Raw genomic sequence first — 16,370 nt, 5'->3', positions numbered from 1 at the left:
GCAGCAGCAGCAGCGGCGGCAGCAGCAGGGCAAAGTGACGGTGAAATACGACCGCAAGGAGCTGCGGAAGCGCCTGGTGCTGGAGGAGTGGATCGTGGAGCAGCTCGGCCAGCTCTACGGCTGCCAGGTGCTGCCCGGGTGTGCGTGTGTGCACACGCCTGTGCGCCCGCGTGCCTGTGTGTGCGCTGACCCCCCGGGGGCGGGGGCGTGTATGTGTGTGTGTATGTGTGCGCGCGCACGCCTGGATGTGCATTCCTGGGTGTGCGTGCGTGTGTGCGCTTCGGCCCCCTCCCGTATGTGCACCCTCGTGCGCCTGTGTGTGTGTCCACACGCGTGTGCACGCCAGCGGTGGGTGCCTCTAACGCTCCAGCCCTGCTCCTCGCGCTCACCTCCTGGGGCAATTGGTCTCTTTGCCTCTCCAGTGTGCCCGTGGCTAGATTTACACCGTGTCCGCGTGTGTGCGTGCGGGGCGGGGGGCGCCAGCTTGGAAACCACCTCCAAATGACATTCCTGGCGGCGGTCGCCGAGTCCCCCCCTTCATGCTTCTCTTCCCTGCCTCACAGGAGAGCAGGGCGCAGCACCCCCCGCAAGCCTGGGCTGTAGCAGGGCTGCGTGGAGGGGGACCCAGCAACAAGACAGGCCAGCAGGTCACCCTCTCTGTCCGCAGGGTGTCCCCTTGCTTCCCTTTTCAGCTACTGTGGGCCTGGCTCCCTCGAGCTGGGAACAAAAGTGAAGGTTCCTCAGGCACCAGCTGGCCTCTCCCTGCCCCATCTTCCCACCAACTGGAGAGATCCCTGCTGTACAGAACAAAGCCGCCCCCCCATTTTTAAGCTCCTTCTTCAACTTGTTTCTCCCCCCACCCCTTCGCGGTTGGAAGAGAGGGCAGGAAGGCAGTCCATGGGTCCCAGGCTCTGTGAAGATCATTAAGTTATTAAAATAGGATAGCTACAGGACCCTCTTTCTGAAGGTGGCCTTCAGGCACAGTTCTGGATAGTGTCCTTGAATTAAAAGTCCCTACCCCAGAAGCAGAACTGTAAGGATTTCTTTTTTTTTTTCTCTGAGATGCCAGCCAACAGTCTGTAGTTTCTGCTCATCTTGGGCAAAATGTACATGGCTTAAAAAAAGAAAGAAAAAAAATTGTACATGGACCTTCCCCCACTCCCCCCCCCATAAAATCAGAAATCTGGACTCTGCCTTTGTCCTACACAATCTCCAGTAAAAACTCTCATGTTCACCTACTCCTTGCACCAAGTGCATTATTAACCCATAGTACAGAACGAGGGCTGCACGAAGACCAAGTTTAGGTGCACGTCACATGTTCTGCAAACAAACCTCAAATTCAGCACCTTGCCCTCCTGTCCAAATGCTTTTCTGACCACATGTTGAAAGAAAAAAGGCTGTGCCCAGTTGAGAAGCCCCTGCCCCCAAGGGCATAACTGTCTTCTAAAGAGCTCCTGGGGTCATTCTGTACTATGGGTTAATAATGTGCTAGGTGTAAGGAGCAGCTGAAAATAAGTTTTTCATCAAAGATTATGTAGGATGATGGCACATTGAGTCCATACCTATTATTCCTTTGACATCTATCTGTCAATCTATCAATCTTGTTTTAAGCTATGCATGTTTTTGTCCAAGATGAGATAAAAATGCAGATTTGCTGGCACCTTGCGGGGGGGGAAGAGAGGGAATGAAATCCTTATGGTTTTAAAACTCTTGGTTTACTTGGTCTAATAAAAGATATTACCCCTAAACCAAGAGTTTTAGAGTTTTGTATTCCCCTTTGTCTCAGGCCAACATGGCTATAAAATGCATCCTTATGGTTCAGCTTTTAAAAGGTCTCACAAGTAGGTAGTTAGATTTCAGCAGAAGTTCCCTTCTGGCCTTTCCTGTCACCCTGGTCAGTTTCTGTGTAGAGATCTTTTTTTGTTTTTGTTTTTTAAACCATCTTTTCTGGTATGACACCTTGGCCCTGTTTAGGCCAAATGTGAAGTTTCCTGCTGATTTGAATAGAGCTGAAATTTCACCACAGGTTCCCAGGGTGTGTCAACAAGGCAGGAAATGCCTGACACATCTTGAGGTGTTTAATGCATCAAGTAGGTGTGAAGATCTGAACAGCCAGACTTTGAACACCATGCACCCTCCACACTTCAGGGTTGAGGGTTCATACAGAAATTACTTATAGGGAGGATGGAAAACAATTTAGTATGTTTTCTAGGTTTCCTGCTGGTCAAATGCATTACAAAAATAAGTTGCTAAATGCATACTTAAAAGTTTTCAGAACTTGTAATAGAGATGATATCTTTTATTAGACCAACAAGATTTTTGCAAAAACATTTCTTTAATTACTTAAAGGTTTTGCATCATTTTAAAGCCTCACAGGTGAGCTGAGAGACTCCTTACCAGCTAAGAACTGCCTGCCCAGAGGAGGTTTCCATCTATTGACTCCTCTGTGAAATTCTGTGAAATACCAAGTTTCATTTCTACCCAGGAAAACTTTTACAGTCTTTTCTCCAGTGCCTGATGAAGGGTGTTTGTGCCTGAAAGCTTACAGTTAACAATTTTTTTTTTGCAAAAATCTTGTTGGTCTAATAAAAGGTATTACTTCTACCACAAGCCCTGATTACGCGAAGGCTTTTACATTCAATTCCATGTCTCCTTACTGTGGTTGCAATGTGACTACACAGCAGGAGGTAGAATGTAAATGAAGAATTTGGTGACAGGGAAGGACCTTTGGAATCCCTGAGTTCCACTCTTATGCAAACAGTGAATCAAAAACTTATTTTCCTCCATGGGGAATAATTCTTTCTAATGACTTGATGTTACACAATCTTTTCTAATAAAAAAGAAAAGAAAAGGAAAGGGTAAAAGTGTTTAAAGTCTTGACTTAAGCTCTTACATGTGTTTCTTTCTGTGTGTCTGTCTCTTTTTGCAAAGTGGTTTATTAATCCCATTGGTTTTGAGAACGCTACACTTGAGGTCAAAATGGAGATTTGACTATGGCTCATTTTCATACCGAGATTCTCAGACTCTTTATGATGCAATTTCCCTCCAGGTTTTTTTTTCTTTACAACTAATTAGCAAGCAGGCTGCATATCAGAAGTAATAATGGGTGAGAGAAGGGAGCTCAATTGAGAGTATTAGGTTAAAGTTAACTGCACAGCTCTTGAACTTTAAATAAACTCCCTTATGATTTATTTTTAGGCTGGGATGTAGCTCCCATGTTGAAACTTAATCAGCTGAACAACCTGGTAATAACTGTGACCGGAAGGCTGGCTGAGATGAATTAGTCCTCATAATATAGCATTGCTTGGATTCTGAAATAATTTCAAAATCCTTCAGATTTCACACTATCTGTAACATATGTAATCTTGGAATAGCACATTAGTGTTAGTGTTCCCTGTCTCATCTGTTCAGTGACTTGGCTGTTGCAGCTTTCATTGATGGTAATAACAAGTAATAACCCTACAGTCCTGAGGAAGGAAAGCAGAAAAAGTATGACTGAGGGGTGTTTTGTAGCTTGGCGCAATGAACGTGTGCAAATAAATCAATCAATCTTGGACTCTGAAACTGTAACTGAATAAAGGTGCTCGCCCATCAGTCTCGATTTATAAAGCATCTCCTAATGAATTGCAGTGAGAGGTTTTACTGATAAATCAACAGTTCCAATATTTATATTTTAAATATAAAATCTACATTTCCGTATTTTAAACTAGATAGGTAGTATTTTTTTCTGGCTTCCTGGTACACAGGGACAAATCCTGCCTGCATGTGATCTTCCTTCCTTCCTTCCTTGGGTTGAATTACTGCTAGTAGAAAGAAAACCCCCTAAAATCCGATATCAAACCAGATGAGAACGCTCTTGAGTGCATCTATTATTCATTATTTGCAAAACTTTTTTTGCTACTAACTCTAGATACAACATAAAACACTTGAAAACGTGTAATGTCTGCAGGAAGGCTAATCCTATATAAAAATCAGATTTGGGGATTGGCCTAGCTTTAGTTGTGAGGGGTTGTCAAGGTCAAAAGGACACCCTGCAGAACTAGGAAATCTGGAATAGAAGGGGATGTGTCCTAAGCTTCTAGTTAGCTGAGAGATCACTTCATGTAAAGATACTTTCAAAGAATGTTGAATGAAATGCAAGGTAATTCAACTTAACACTGATTTGGTTGTGCTCTGGGCAGCTAGATTTCAGTGTACAAATATGAATCTAGCTTAAACTCCTGTTTGTATGACATGGGGCCACTTAAACAAGTTACTCTAGATTATGCCACATTTACATACTTTTAAATAGTGTCTTAGCCATTCTAGCTTTTTTTTTGCAAATTGTGAGGTGGAAACAGGGTACCAAACTTGTATTGTAGGTCATTCTGATTAGTTTCTATAATAGCTGCAGTATGTTAGTTTTAAAAAAAACTCCTGTAAGAGAACTTTTTTTTACAACACTGGCACTTCCAGAATTTTGGCTCAAGTTCACTGTTTGTGGGTAAGGATTTCTGGCATCAAACAACCCACATATGCATAAAGGAATTGAAATCGGTGCATTCCACACCCGCATCCTCAGCACAGAAATGATCCCAATTGAAATTCTCTTTCAATGCATCTTCTGACCACCTACCAAACTTGTACAACATTAAACAGTACCTCTGAATTTGCGGTAGGAGCTATTGATTAAGCTTTATAAATAAACTTACTGTGCTGAAAGGTACATTCTCCCAACAATAATTTTTTAAGTCTGTAATGAACAGAATTGTGGAAGTATACATGGAGGGAATATAGGTCATGAAAAACTTACAGGAAACAAAAGACAGGAGCTATACTATGGATTGTGCTAGAGCTATTATGTTTGCACATTATTATATCCAAGAAAAGGGTTATTAGGTTTATAATTGGACAATTCTTGAACTTTAAGAGTTGAGGACATTAGCCAACCACAGCTTCTTTGGTTGCTGAGTACAAAAACCAATATGAATGGCAACAGCACAAGCTGTGTTGATGCTTCTTTTTAATTTACTGGTCTACTTGGTTAATTTAAATGGATGGGCCATAGAGTTTAGAACAATAGGAAGCTCTATATCTTAAGAGAACAAGCCTCAACAGGAAATGAGCTTGTTTCTTGGTGAGAAAGGGATGATGAAGCCTGATTTATTCTGGTGGACTGGCATGCATTCAACTGCCACAAAACATCAAGTTTTGCTTTTTTTTATTTAAGTAAGTAGTACAGTCTTAAAGTAAGAGCAGCAGTAATTTTGGGTTTGTTTTGGAAATGGGTAAAAAGAAGACATGCATTTAACAAGGTCTCAGAAAGGGTTGCCTGATTGGCTAAGTGTGCATCCCAGTCTAGCAAACCTTAACCTGGCCTTTGTAATATGTCATTATCTGGTTGGGTTACAGCAGGATAATATACCTAGATATGAAATAGTTGGCCTTTGGAAGGGTGGTTGAGGACTCCTCCTGGTAAAGAATGCAGCTTCTTTTCTTGTTGGGAATACTATCATGAATATGGCTGTTTTCCATGCTCTGCACTGACTTCCCATAGGATGCGGTCAAACTGAAGGTGCAAGTCTTTACCTTATCAGTGCGTTATAACCGGGGCTCAAGATGTGTAAAAGAATATTTAAAACTCTGTGATGGAGGCTGTTGATGTCTAACTCAGCTCCGTGTGTGTGTGTGTGTGGGTGGGTGTGGGTAGTGAGCGGCATGACGTGAAGTCGGTGGCGGCGGTGCAGAGTCACCAGCACTAGGTGGGCCCTGCAGAAGGGGCCGTGGCCTTTCTGCCCTGCACCCTGCTAGGGCGGTCGCTTTGATTCACCCCTCTCCCCGGGACGGCTGCGCGCGCGCGCGTGTGTGTGCGCGCGCATGCACTAGCGAATTGCCTGTCAAGAATGGTGGGTGGGGACAGAGCGCTGCCACCCACCACCCCACACTGCTGCTGCTTCCCAGGAGTAGCAGGGGAGGGAAGCTTGTATGCGGTGGCTGCCACCGTCACGCATTGCCCTGCTTTGTCACCACTCTGCATCCAGCTGTGTGTCACTTCCCCTCCTTCCCCATGAATGTTATGGACAGACAGACACACGGACTAAACCCTTTATATATGTATAGAATGGATGGTGCCTACTGTACAGATAAGTCTCTCTAATAGATGGAGATTTGTTGTGGAGGATCAGGTGAAGATGGTGGCCTTGAGAATGAAACAACTAAAGAACCATCACAGACCTTTCAACTTCTCCTTCCAAGTGCAGCATGCGCTTTTTCATTTTGCCTCCCATAATATACCTGCAAAGTCCAGGGTGACAAAACTACCAATAAATAAAACAGGAGTAATTCCCCTTGCCATAAAAACCTCACAGTACTTCCCTTGAAGTGAAAGTGAGAGAGGACCATATTTAATAGTACTTTGGTTTTTTTGCAGTTTTCTGGAAGATGTGCAGATACAGTGATGATAAGCAGGGATTTTTGATCTAAAAAAAATCCAAAATTATTCTCTGATTAAAAACCCCCAAATCCACATTTTCCATGTTTAAAATGAAGCGCCACTAATACATATACTGTGTTCAACTGATTTTATAGACACACAGGCACACACACATGGTTTTATTGATATATTTTCAATTTTAAAGCAATTGGAAGCCTACTGGTGCCTCAATTGTTATCATAAAATTAAATTCTAAATATCTATGTATTTTGGTGTTAAATGAACAACAAAAATTTAATCATGGAAAATCAGAGTTCCCCCTGCCACAGAGCTGCCTGTGCCTGGTTTGTTCTCCAGGACACAGGTCTAGCTGAAACCCTCCCCACCCCCACCCCCTGCCTGTCCCCCAGCTTTGTGACACTGAGCAGCCCTGATATGCCAGTGCCCCTCACTCCCAAGCCACAGCCCCCCCAGCCCTGCTGGTGCCCCTCGCTCCTGACCCCCAGCTCCTGCCTACCCCCTACTCACTTCCTCCCAGCAACAGCTCCCCCCTTCTTCCTCCCCACACAATGATGGGGTCCAACTCTGGGTGCGCCTCCCCGAGCACCTTTGTGGCACTAAGCAGCCCTGACATGCCAGTGCCCTGCCATAGCACCCCTCCACCCCTATCAGCATGACTCATGCCTCTCTTCCCAGCCACTGCTAGCTCTGCTGGTATAATCTGCACGTGCATGTGTGGGGCAGGGCACAGGAAACACATAAACGCTGACACTGAAGGGTATAACTCTGTACCACCGCTGCAGTGGTGGGGTGGGGCACAACTCCATGCTGCCATTCCCACTGGTGCTGGAAAGGCAAGGGCAACCTCACCATGGGAGTGTGGCGGCATGGGGCTTCTGGTGGCGGTGGTGGCAACACCGAGTCTCCCCACCCTGCTCTGGCTTCTGCGCTGGGTTCCACCTGCTAGGCTGTGGAGGCAGCTCCTGCCTGGTGCCAGTCTGTCCAGGCTGTAGCCTCATGTCTCACACCCTGTTATTGGTGCAGAAATCTTGGGGGGTACATGCCCCTCATGCCTCCCTGGCACATCACCAAGGGGGCAGGGGTTGTGTGGGGCTTTCCAGAGCTTGGCACCCACTCTGATGGTGCAAGTTGGTTCAGATTCACCAGAGCTTGGCTCCTGATGGCCTGGACCGGCCCTGTGCCATCAGGGCTATATGCCAAGTTCTGGTGCGCCTGGACCACCCCGTGCCATCGGGGGACCCTGATGGTGCATAGCTGGTTTGGGCTTGTCAGAGCTTGGCCCCTGGCCCTAGTGACACAGTGACAGTCCCTAAGCCCTGATCCTTTAACCTTTGCCCCCCCTGCATCCCGCAGACTTACCAGCATGCAGGTGCTGGACCTGCTCCCACCACCCTGCCTGGCTGTATTGCTGCCTGCATGTGTGCATATGTGCATGGCACACTCTGCCCCATTGCCCTGGATTTTTTTTTCCCTTTATCTCCCAGGCCCTCTACCTTCAATTGCCCTCTGCCTGCTCCCCCTCCAGCCCCAAGCATCTCGTTTGCAGGCTGGCAGAGATCCAGCCTCCAAATGGAAATCTGTGCTTTTCTCCTTTAAAGGGGAAAACCTGGATCCCTGGTGAAAAGGGATTGTATGAAACCTTGACCAGAATAAGGAATTGGCCTTTGCAGTACAAATCTTATTACTCTAAATATTAATCTAATGTACTTTTGCTACACTGCAAATGCAGTGTTTTGGCTCTAGTAGCTTTTATTGCAGGATGTAATGTTGAAGTGGGTGGCCCTCGTTGAACTTAAACTGTAGAAGTTCATCGTGGTCAATTCCTCCAACCTCTACTGTGTCTTGGTTTCAAAGATAGTATCCACAAGGAGACACTTCAGGCTGTTGAAAGTAGCTTTGAATTCCTCTCTTGGGTATTCAAAATGTGACTGCAGCAGACCCATATCAGGAAAGGCTCCGTGCTTCCTGGGAAGAGGAGATCTCTTTGGACACCGAAAGTCCTTGCTATTACTTCCTGTTTGTCAATGAGATTGTTCTGCCAAGTGTATCTGTTGTCATGCGGGCCATGTAGAGCATTATTTCTCCAATATAGTTTTCTTGTCCATCAGGTAGATGGAAATGGCTAAAAATTAACATAATTATTAGAGGGGATCAAAATGTAGATTTTTTTTCTGAAATAATACCTTAAAACTTCGATGAAATGTTATTCATTGTATTTCAAGTCCTGTGTAATTAAGAGACAACGCCATTCCAGGAGAGATGGGCATTATCAGGTATTGTTTTTGGTATACTGTGTCCTGTACGTTATGGTGCATAACACGAGCTTCTGTATACTCATGATTCTCAACCGGGGTGCTGCAGCACCCCAGGGTGCCTTGAGATTCTTTCAAGTGTGCCATGGGGTGCCATGCAGTGTTAGCACTGGTAGGTGTGTGTAGCATGTTGGGATCCGAGGGATGGCTGTGATGCCCCTGCAGGCTCTGTGACTGTGCCCTGCTCCATCCCTATGGTGCCTTCCTGTCTTGTCTGCCACACCCTGAAGGGATAGTGATAAATAGGCTGCCTCTGGCCCCTGTCTCACTGCTGCCTTGTACTCTGCCCACTCCAGGCTCAGTAACTGCTTGAGCCTGTCCCTGGTAGGGCTCAAGGCTGTTGCATGTCTCTTAGGCACTAATGGGACCTCCTTAACTGCCCCTTACAACCCCATCCCAAACCTCTGGTATAGACACAATATAAACACAAGCCCCTGGGCTATAACATATATCACCATAGTGAAAATAGCCCTCTGCCCCTTTAAGAGGGCAAATCTTCCTTCAGGGTTGGGCCAGCACACCTCCCAGCCTGGCTCCTTGTGAGCTCCCTGAGTCTGAGCATTCCTGCAGGCAGCAGAGCAATCAGGCCAGCATCCCTGGGTGATTCTCCTAGGCAGGAGCTCCTTCTCCTGCAGCTGCCGGGGAGAGGCTCCCTGAGCCAGCCCCAGCCTTGGGTTTATAAGCTCCCAGGCTTATAGGCCTTGGCTACCTCTGGTCAGCTGACTGCCTGCAGGTGCCTGCTAATTGCTTTATTAGCCTATTGGCCTGGTGACCTGTAGCTGCTGAACCCTGCCTAGCCTGCAGGGCTCCCTGGATAGGCTGGTTCTCTTAAAGGAACAGGGAGCCCCCAGGCTTTCTGTTACAGTGCGTAAACATGATTTATGCGATAAACCAAGACATTTCAACAGGAGTTCATAGTGTTAAAAAAAAATCTGTTGTGGACTTTCTGAGTTCTTCACATCAAACAATTGCTTTGTTGTTTTTCTGTACTCATAAACAGGAGTGAAAAGTAGGATCTGGCACTTCTTGAGTGGTGTCTTGAATTTTAAAGGTTGAGAACTACTGCTGTATACATTCTCCTGCAAGTAAATTTCTTGTATACTTACGATGTGCCCCAAGTATAACAGGGCTTCTCTCTGAGGTTTGGGGTTATGTTCCTATTAGCCACTAGTTTGCCACATTGGTATGAACCTTCTGTTTTGGCTCATACCATCCCCTGGCCCTGTTTGTGTGTGCCAGGCAGACCTTGGACATCTGACCCAGTTGTCATGGTTAGTAGCAATCTGCTCCTTCTGAGTCTGGAAGAACAGTAAATAATATTGCAAACACTTAAGGTAAAACCCTTTTTGTAAACATCCCATCCTTGTTGAAGCCACCAGTGTTGCTTGCTATCCTCATTGGCTTATCAAGCCACCCTAATTAGCAATTTGGTATGGTTTTATTCTGTTTTGGAGCAGTGTTGGAACTATAGGAAGAGAAGAGAAGACTGAGAAGGGATTTAATAGCAGCCTTCAACTACCTGAAGGGATGGGGGGTGGTTTGAAAGAGGATGTTCTCAGTGGTGGCAGATGACAGAACAAGGAGCAATGGTCTCGAGTTGAAAGAAGGGAAGTTTAGATTAGATATTAGGAAGAATTTTCTCACTAGGAGGGTAGTAAAACACTGGAACAGGTTACCCAGGGAGGTGGTGGGCTCTCCGTTCTTGGAGGCTTTTAAGACCTGGCTAGACAAAACCTTGGCTGGGGTGATCTAGCTGGGGAGTTTTCTGCTTGAGCAAGGGGTTGGACTAGATGACCTTCTGAGGTCCCTTCCAGCTCTAATTTTCTATTATTCTATTCATTTTTCTTGCAAAGCTTTTTTTACTATGCTTTTATTACCTTCAGTAAAGATAGGAGCCTTATGTTTAACATTGTCAGGATGTAGAAACTAACTTACAACACAGTTGTCTGACTCTGAACAGACTCCCATTTAATTGCTACTGAGCCACCTCCAAGTGGTAACTAGTGAATGAAGTCATTCTTGACTAGAACAAAAATGTATAGGAGGAGAGAGGTGTAAAAAACTTCAGCGAGGTAGAGAAAAAATGTCTTAAATGGATATAAATTGGTATAGCATGGATATCAAATTATCTTTCAAGGAATGTAGTTCTGTTGCATTGAAATATGCCAGTTGGGTTGGATGAACTAAATTTCTAGTGCTGAGTGATTTCTTTAAGAAACCTGTCAGTATTGGTCATCTGTATTTCGCTGTATCCTGCATGCACTTTTGACTGCTCTTTGAGCATGGGAACATTACTGAACTGATATGTGCTAGTGAAATGAGTCCTGTGATTAGATATCTTCAAAAAAGTTAAACACTTGAGGTAACATTCATTTAAGTCAATATGGGAAGCATTCAGTAGATTTTCTTGCAGTCAGAGGCACATTTTATGATTGGTCCAATCAATGAATACCTGAAAATGGGCTGAGAAAGTTTCATTTCCTAGCTAAATGCATGTTGCTGCTTTTAGACAGTGAGATGGTCAATTCCAACTGTTGTGAAAGATGTTCAGCCCCTTGCAGGAATGGGTCCTCTGTGTCTTGTGTATATAAATACTTAAGCTACTTATACTCTTATTCAAGGTTTTAAAGAATACAGGTTTTAATTATCCTGGAACACAGTTGTATTCCTCCATTTATTTATTTATTTACTTTAAAAAAATCTTTAGGGTAATTGATTTTGCCTTTCAGGTAACAGGACAACTGTTTTTCAGGTTGTGTAATCTTGTTCCCATTCAACAATGGTCTTGGATCATTGTCATTTTCCCTTCTAAATACCATCCATTGCTTTGGTTTTTGTTCTGGAAACTTTTAAAGCCAGACTTTACCTGTTCATTTACCAAATAAAGTCCCTTCCAACTGTTTGCATGTGGTCAGAGAAACTATTCATATGTAATAATTCTTATATAATAAAGGGTTTGTCTGTCTCTCTGTCCGTAACACTCTTGGAGCACTCTGATTGATTAGTGAAACACCCAAACAGAGTGCGGAGTGCTGCCATGATAGTGGGGACAGAGGGGACAGAGAGGTGGGGCGAGGCCAGTGGTGCTGGCCTTGCCCCACTGCTTCATCCCCGCAATCATGGTGGTGCTCTGCCACCTCCGAGGAGCAGGGCTGGGGTGGGGTGGCAAGGTGGAGGCGGCAGCAGCGCATGGTGCTGATGGAGGGGACAGTGGGGCAAACTTCCCACCCCCCTTGCTCCTGGGAGGTGGCGGTAGGTGGTGGTGCTCTGCCCCCCTGTCATTCTTGACGGGCAATTTGCTAGTTAACTTAATAACAAGTCTACATCTCCATTTTTCAATCTAAAGGACCTGGGCCCCATACAAGGCATTATGTTTTCACTAGGAGACTTGCAGCTCTCCAGGTAGAAACTACAAGCAGTCACACACTTTCTCCTAGATCAAAAGTGGTGGTTTTGGGAAAAGTAAAACCCATTTTCTGCCCTGTACAGGTTGCTTGTGGGAGAGTTTCTCCCAAGAGAATGAATGCTTGTACACTTCCCTGCTTTTGTGTTCCCCATCCTATCCCCCAGGGACCAGCAGTTGAATGGTGGGGAAATATTGCTCATGCCTTTTACAGGCCAGGGTCACCCGTGTCTGGGGAGGGCATAGGGAGCAGCTGCTGTGCTTCTCCTCTTAGTCTTGGGAAGGAGTAAAGTGGTGGGGAAGGGCTCTCTATGCCTTCCTTAGCCCTGATCACCACAGTCTGGAGAAGCCGCAGAGGACAGGTTCTCCCAACAGGCAGCCACTCCTCCCCATCTGCTCCTTAAGACTGGGACTCCCAGTCTGAGGAACCTTCCCCACTACTTCAGTCCCCCTAAGAATAGGACTGGAGCAGCTGCTACTCCCCAGTGCTTTTCCCAAACTGGGGGGGGCACTCTGTCTTGGAAAGATGTGAGGAGGAGGGGAGAAAGGGCAGGCTGAACAGTTGTAATGTTCCCTCTCCTGAAAACATATCTAGTGGTGGAAAATTTTCACTGCTAGAAATAAATGACTGTTTGTGGCCCTGGTCTCTTTAGGTATGATGTGTAGTGGCTGCTTTTTGGTAAAGGTAAAGGTAAAGAAAAGGATTAGTCACTTAAAACAATCTGCATACAGCCAAGGTTAAACCTTTTTTGGCAAATTGTGTAGCATATTGCATTTTGTGCAGATTTATATCTCATTTCCCAGGATCTGGCCTAGTATTCTCATACCTTCGCATTAACTCACCTAAATTCCACTGCTGAAATGGGTATCTGAAAAAAGTGTTTAAACGAAGAAAATATTTATTGTATGGCACCTGTAGCCTTGAGGGATAGTGAAATGTTACTAAATAGAATCAATATCTGAGTACAAAGTTCTAATAGAAATAAACCCTTGCTTTCCAAATGGTGAAAGCATTTTGGATCAGGGTTGCCTTGGGAATAATTTGATTGTATACTAAGTGATGGCATGTAGATACTGTGAGGAACTGGCCAGCCACTTGAAAAGGAACTGTCCCTGGCCCCAGCCCAGTAAACAAACCTCTTAAGAATTTCAGTGCACTAAGGATAATCTTTGTTTCCCATGATTGTAAAGAATTGCTTTTGCACATGGGTTAAAAATATACTAGACTGCATGTCTGAATCAGTCTGAATAATATTAGTTGCTTCATCTCCTATCACCTAAGGTGATAAAGCAGTAGAAATATAAATCCATTCTTCCTGTAGCCTTTTATGTTTGTTAAAAAGCAAGAGATATGGCTTCTTTCTCATTTTCCCCCTTCTTTTTTTCTTTCCCTCCCCTCTGCCAGAATCCAGAAACTTCAGTTTGACAACACAAATTGAGTATGTTAGCAATGGCTCTCCATCTGTGTCAGTGCAACTGCTACTTGCTTGTCTTAAAATGTTGGCAGTTTCATTTACTATATCCCAATCTGACACGTTGAAAGGAATTACATAAGTGAGGGATTCTAGAGGTTAGCAGCATATGAGAAGGGGAGTTAGAGCTTAAAGCCATATTTGTGTATGTGCTGATTGGCAATCGTCGTTAAGGTAGAGTAAATTTACTGCTATTAAAGGTAATGACATTTCTGGAACAAAGAAGTAGCTGAGTCAAGGTAACACTGAAACAAATCTAATCTTCCTTGCGGTGAATGCAGGTATTAAATTATAACTATTACATTTTGGTAATGGAGTACATTTTGGGGGGAAAAAAAATTCAAAGCGCCATGTTGTTCTAGGATCCAATTCAGCACCGTATCTTACGCTATTTGCAGGGAATAGACAAAATGCCTTCTGGGTCCATCATCTGTTCCTTTTTTTCCATATGGTAGTTGCTGGCACTGAAGATAGTGTACTTAAACCATGATGGAAGCAGTAGTGACTTGTGTGGACTTCAATTATTAGAACATAGATAGCTTAATTCATCTAATGAAAAACTGTTTCTGGCTCAGCACAAACTAGCACACTTGATATTTGCTATTATGTCTTTCTAAATTAACATTGTTTTATCTGTTACCTTTATCAAAAAAGATCCTGATTTATAGGTGATTTTTATTAGTCTATTATAGTGGAGGTTTTTAGGTTTAAGGCTTAAAGGTATTTTGCAATTACAGTTTTCACATTTGCAATATAATTGGAAATTTGTCTTTTATGCAGGACTTCATAAATGCATATGATGGTACAATCAGTGTCTTACACTGAAAATCCTTTTATTGAACTGTCAGTTAGAATCTTTTTAAATATATGGGAACACAAAACTGAAAAAGACCTCTTAGTCCACTCCTTTACACTGCATTTGTTTTATGTCCTAACAGGGCAATGTAGTTGTATAATAACAATAATCAACTTTAGCCTGATGTTTCCTTCCACAGTGCGTTCTGAGTTTATACTTGCATTTTTTAAACCACTCTTTTAACAGCATTTTCTTACTTGGAATTGTATAATGGTACAGAAATGATCTTGCCAAAAGCTCTTCTTGTTTTGACCCTTATACTGGTGTATAGTCCCGCTAGAGTAAATGGGATTTTGTTCTGGGTACACACATGCTCAAATCTTTCTGTCACTGACATCTTAATAGCCTTACTGCGAACACGTGGGTTGTGACAACAGGGCGCAAATGTTGTTGAGATTTGATAAGCTGCTGTAGTAGATGACTACATTGTTATAGATTATTTTCCAAAAAGTTTGCTCATCTTTAGGCCTCATTGAAGTACTTGCGCAACACTTGGAAAATGAAGAGGGCAATAGCTAATCAAAATTTTAACCTACTGTTTTGAGACTTAGCTGATAATTTAGATTTTTTGGCGAAGAGTGTGACTTTTAGCATTTATGTGTCATGTTGCCTATAGTGTATGGGAGAGAAAATGTCTGTTGTACCTATAGACAATATCTTGATCTTGTATGACTTAATTTTCTTCAGATGATATTTTAAAAATAAATGTAAGGTCAGATAGTGACTGATCAATTGGGTAGTGGGGTAGAGGGGAGTGGTAGAGTTCATCCTCTGAAGTAAATTATCTTACGTTTAGTGTTGTGTTGTATTATCCATTCCTGTTTCTGCCCCCAATGGGGCACTGAAACAGATTTTTTCATACATTTCTTCTTTTGGAAAATGAGTGAAGCTTCTTAAATTTGAATTCTGGCAGAGCTCCGGTCTCTTAGTGTTGGAGAAAACCATGGAAGGATTGCATGAAGTCCCATGCTTGGGAAATAGGCATGCAAACCAGTGACACTTGTGGGCTCTTATTTCCACGTCTTATTTTGACTATCCTGATGTAGCGCTGTTTGTTGGGCCTGTTTAGCTAAAGATTTTAAAGCAATTGTTGGATCCTGAATTTGAATGAAGCAATTTTGGCTGCTATTCACCAATGCAGTCTGCATCTCCTGTTTATAGAGTAGCCAGGCCCATACTGGAAAATGTGGTAGCCAGTTGTGTATATAACTGAGGCAAGTGAGGAATGTATTCATATACATTATCAAGATGAATATTCTGACTGAATTACCCAGGGCTTTTGTTCCTGGCGGACACAATTCTCTTCCTGCAGGGGAGAATAGCATCACTACTATTAAAAAAAACCAGACCTATGCAGACTTTCCCCTTTATATTCTTTTTCTTCGATATGTTTTAGTTGTGTGCTAAAAATTTCTTGTTTCTTGTAATGTTGTCCATGCAGGTTCTTGATATGCAACTTAACCATTATGTATTGATATGCATTTGATGGAGAACTGAGGCTCCTTCTCTGGGTTAATAATTTGACAGATCTTGGCAATGGCAGGGTGTAGAAAAAGAGAGAAGACTGTTTTGCTTCTCTGGAGTACAGCTGGAGGAATTTGGGCTTGATGCAGCCAAAGATCTGAGTCAGACTGGGGCTAAAGATTTTATGGAACCTTTTCTTTCTTCTAGGACTTTCTCTGTCTCCAACAGGGCAGTCTCAACCGATTTAGCCCACCTACTAGACCTGAAGTATCATAAGCAAATCATGGTAAGTGGTTTTCCAAATAGAATATTCCAAATTTATAAAATCACAGAATCATATAATAGATTTCATAGATTTCATAGACATTAGGGCTGGAAGGGACCTCGGGAGATCATCGAGTCCAGCCCCCTGCCCAAAGGGCAGGAAGTC

General features: G+C 43.7%; 1 protein-coding gene across 1 annotated transcript in view; it reads left to right on the top strand.

Annotated features, from left to right (window-relative positions):
- Positions 1 to 16,370, top strand: part of PPP1R14C (protein phosphatase 1 regulatory inhibitor subunit 14C) — a 120,360-nt gene that overhangs the window by 44,365 nt on the left and 59,625 nt on the right. The window contains exon 4 of the mRNA XM_019548631.1: positions 5 to 127. Within this exon, the coding sequence (XP_019404176.1) occupies positions 5 to 127 (123 nt within the window). The remainder of the gene's footprint in view (positions 1 to 4; positions 128 to 16,370) is intronic.

The sequence above is a fragment of the Crocodylus porosus genome, unplaced genomic scaffold (assembly GCF_001723895.1).
Source record: "Crocodylus porosus isolate Cpor-Errol unplaced genomic scaffold, CroPor_comp1, whole genome shotgun sequence".
Taxonomy (NCBI): domain Eukaryota; kingdom Metazoa; phylum Chordata; order Crocodylia; family Crocodylidae; genus Crocodylus; species Crocodylus porosus.
This window is presented reverse-complemented; position numbering and strand designations above follow the sequence as displayed.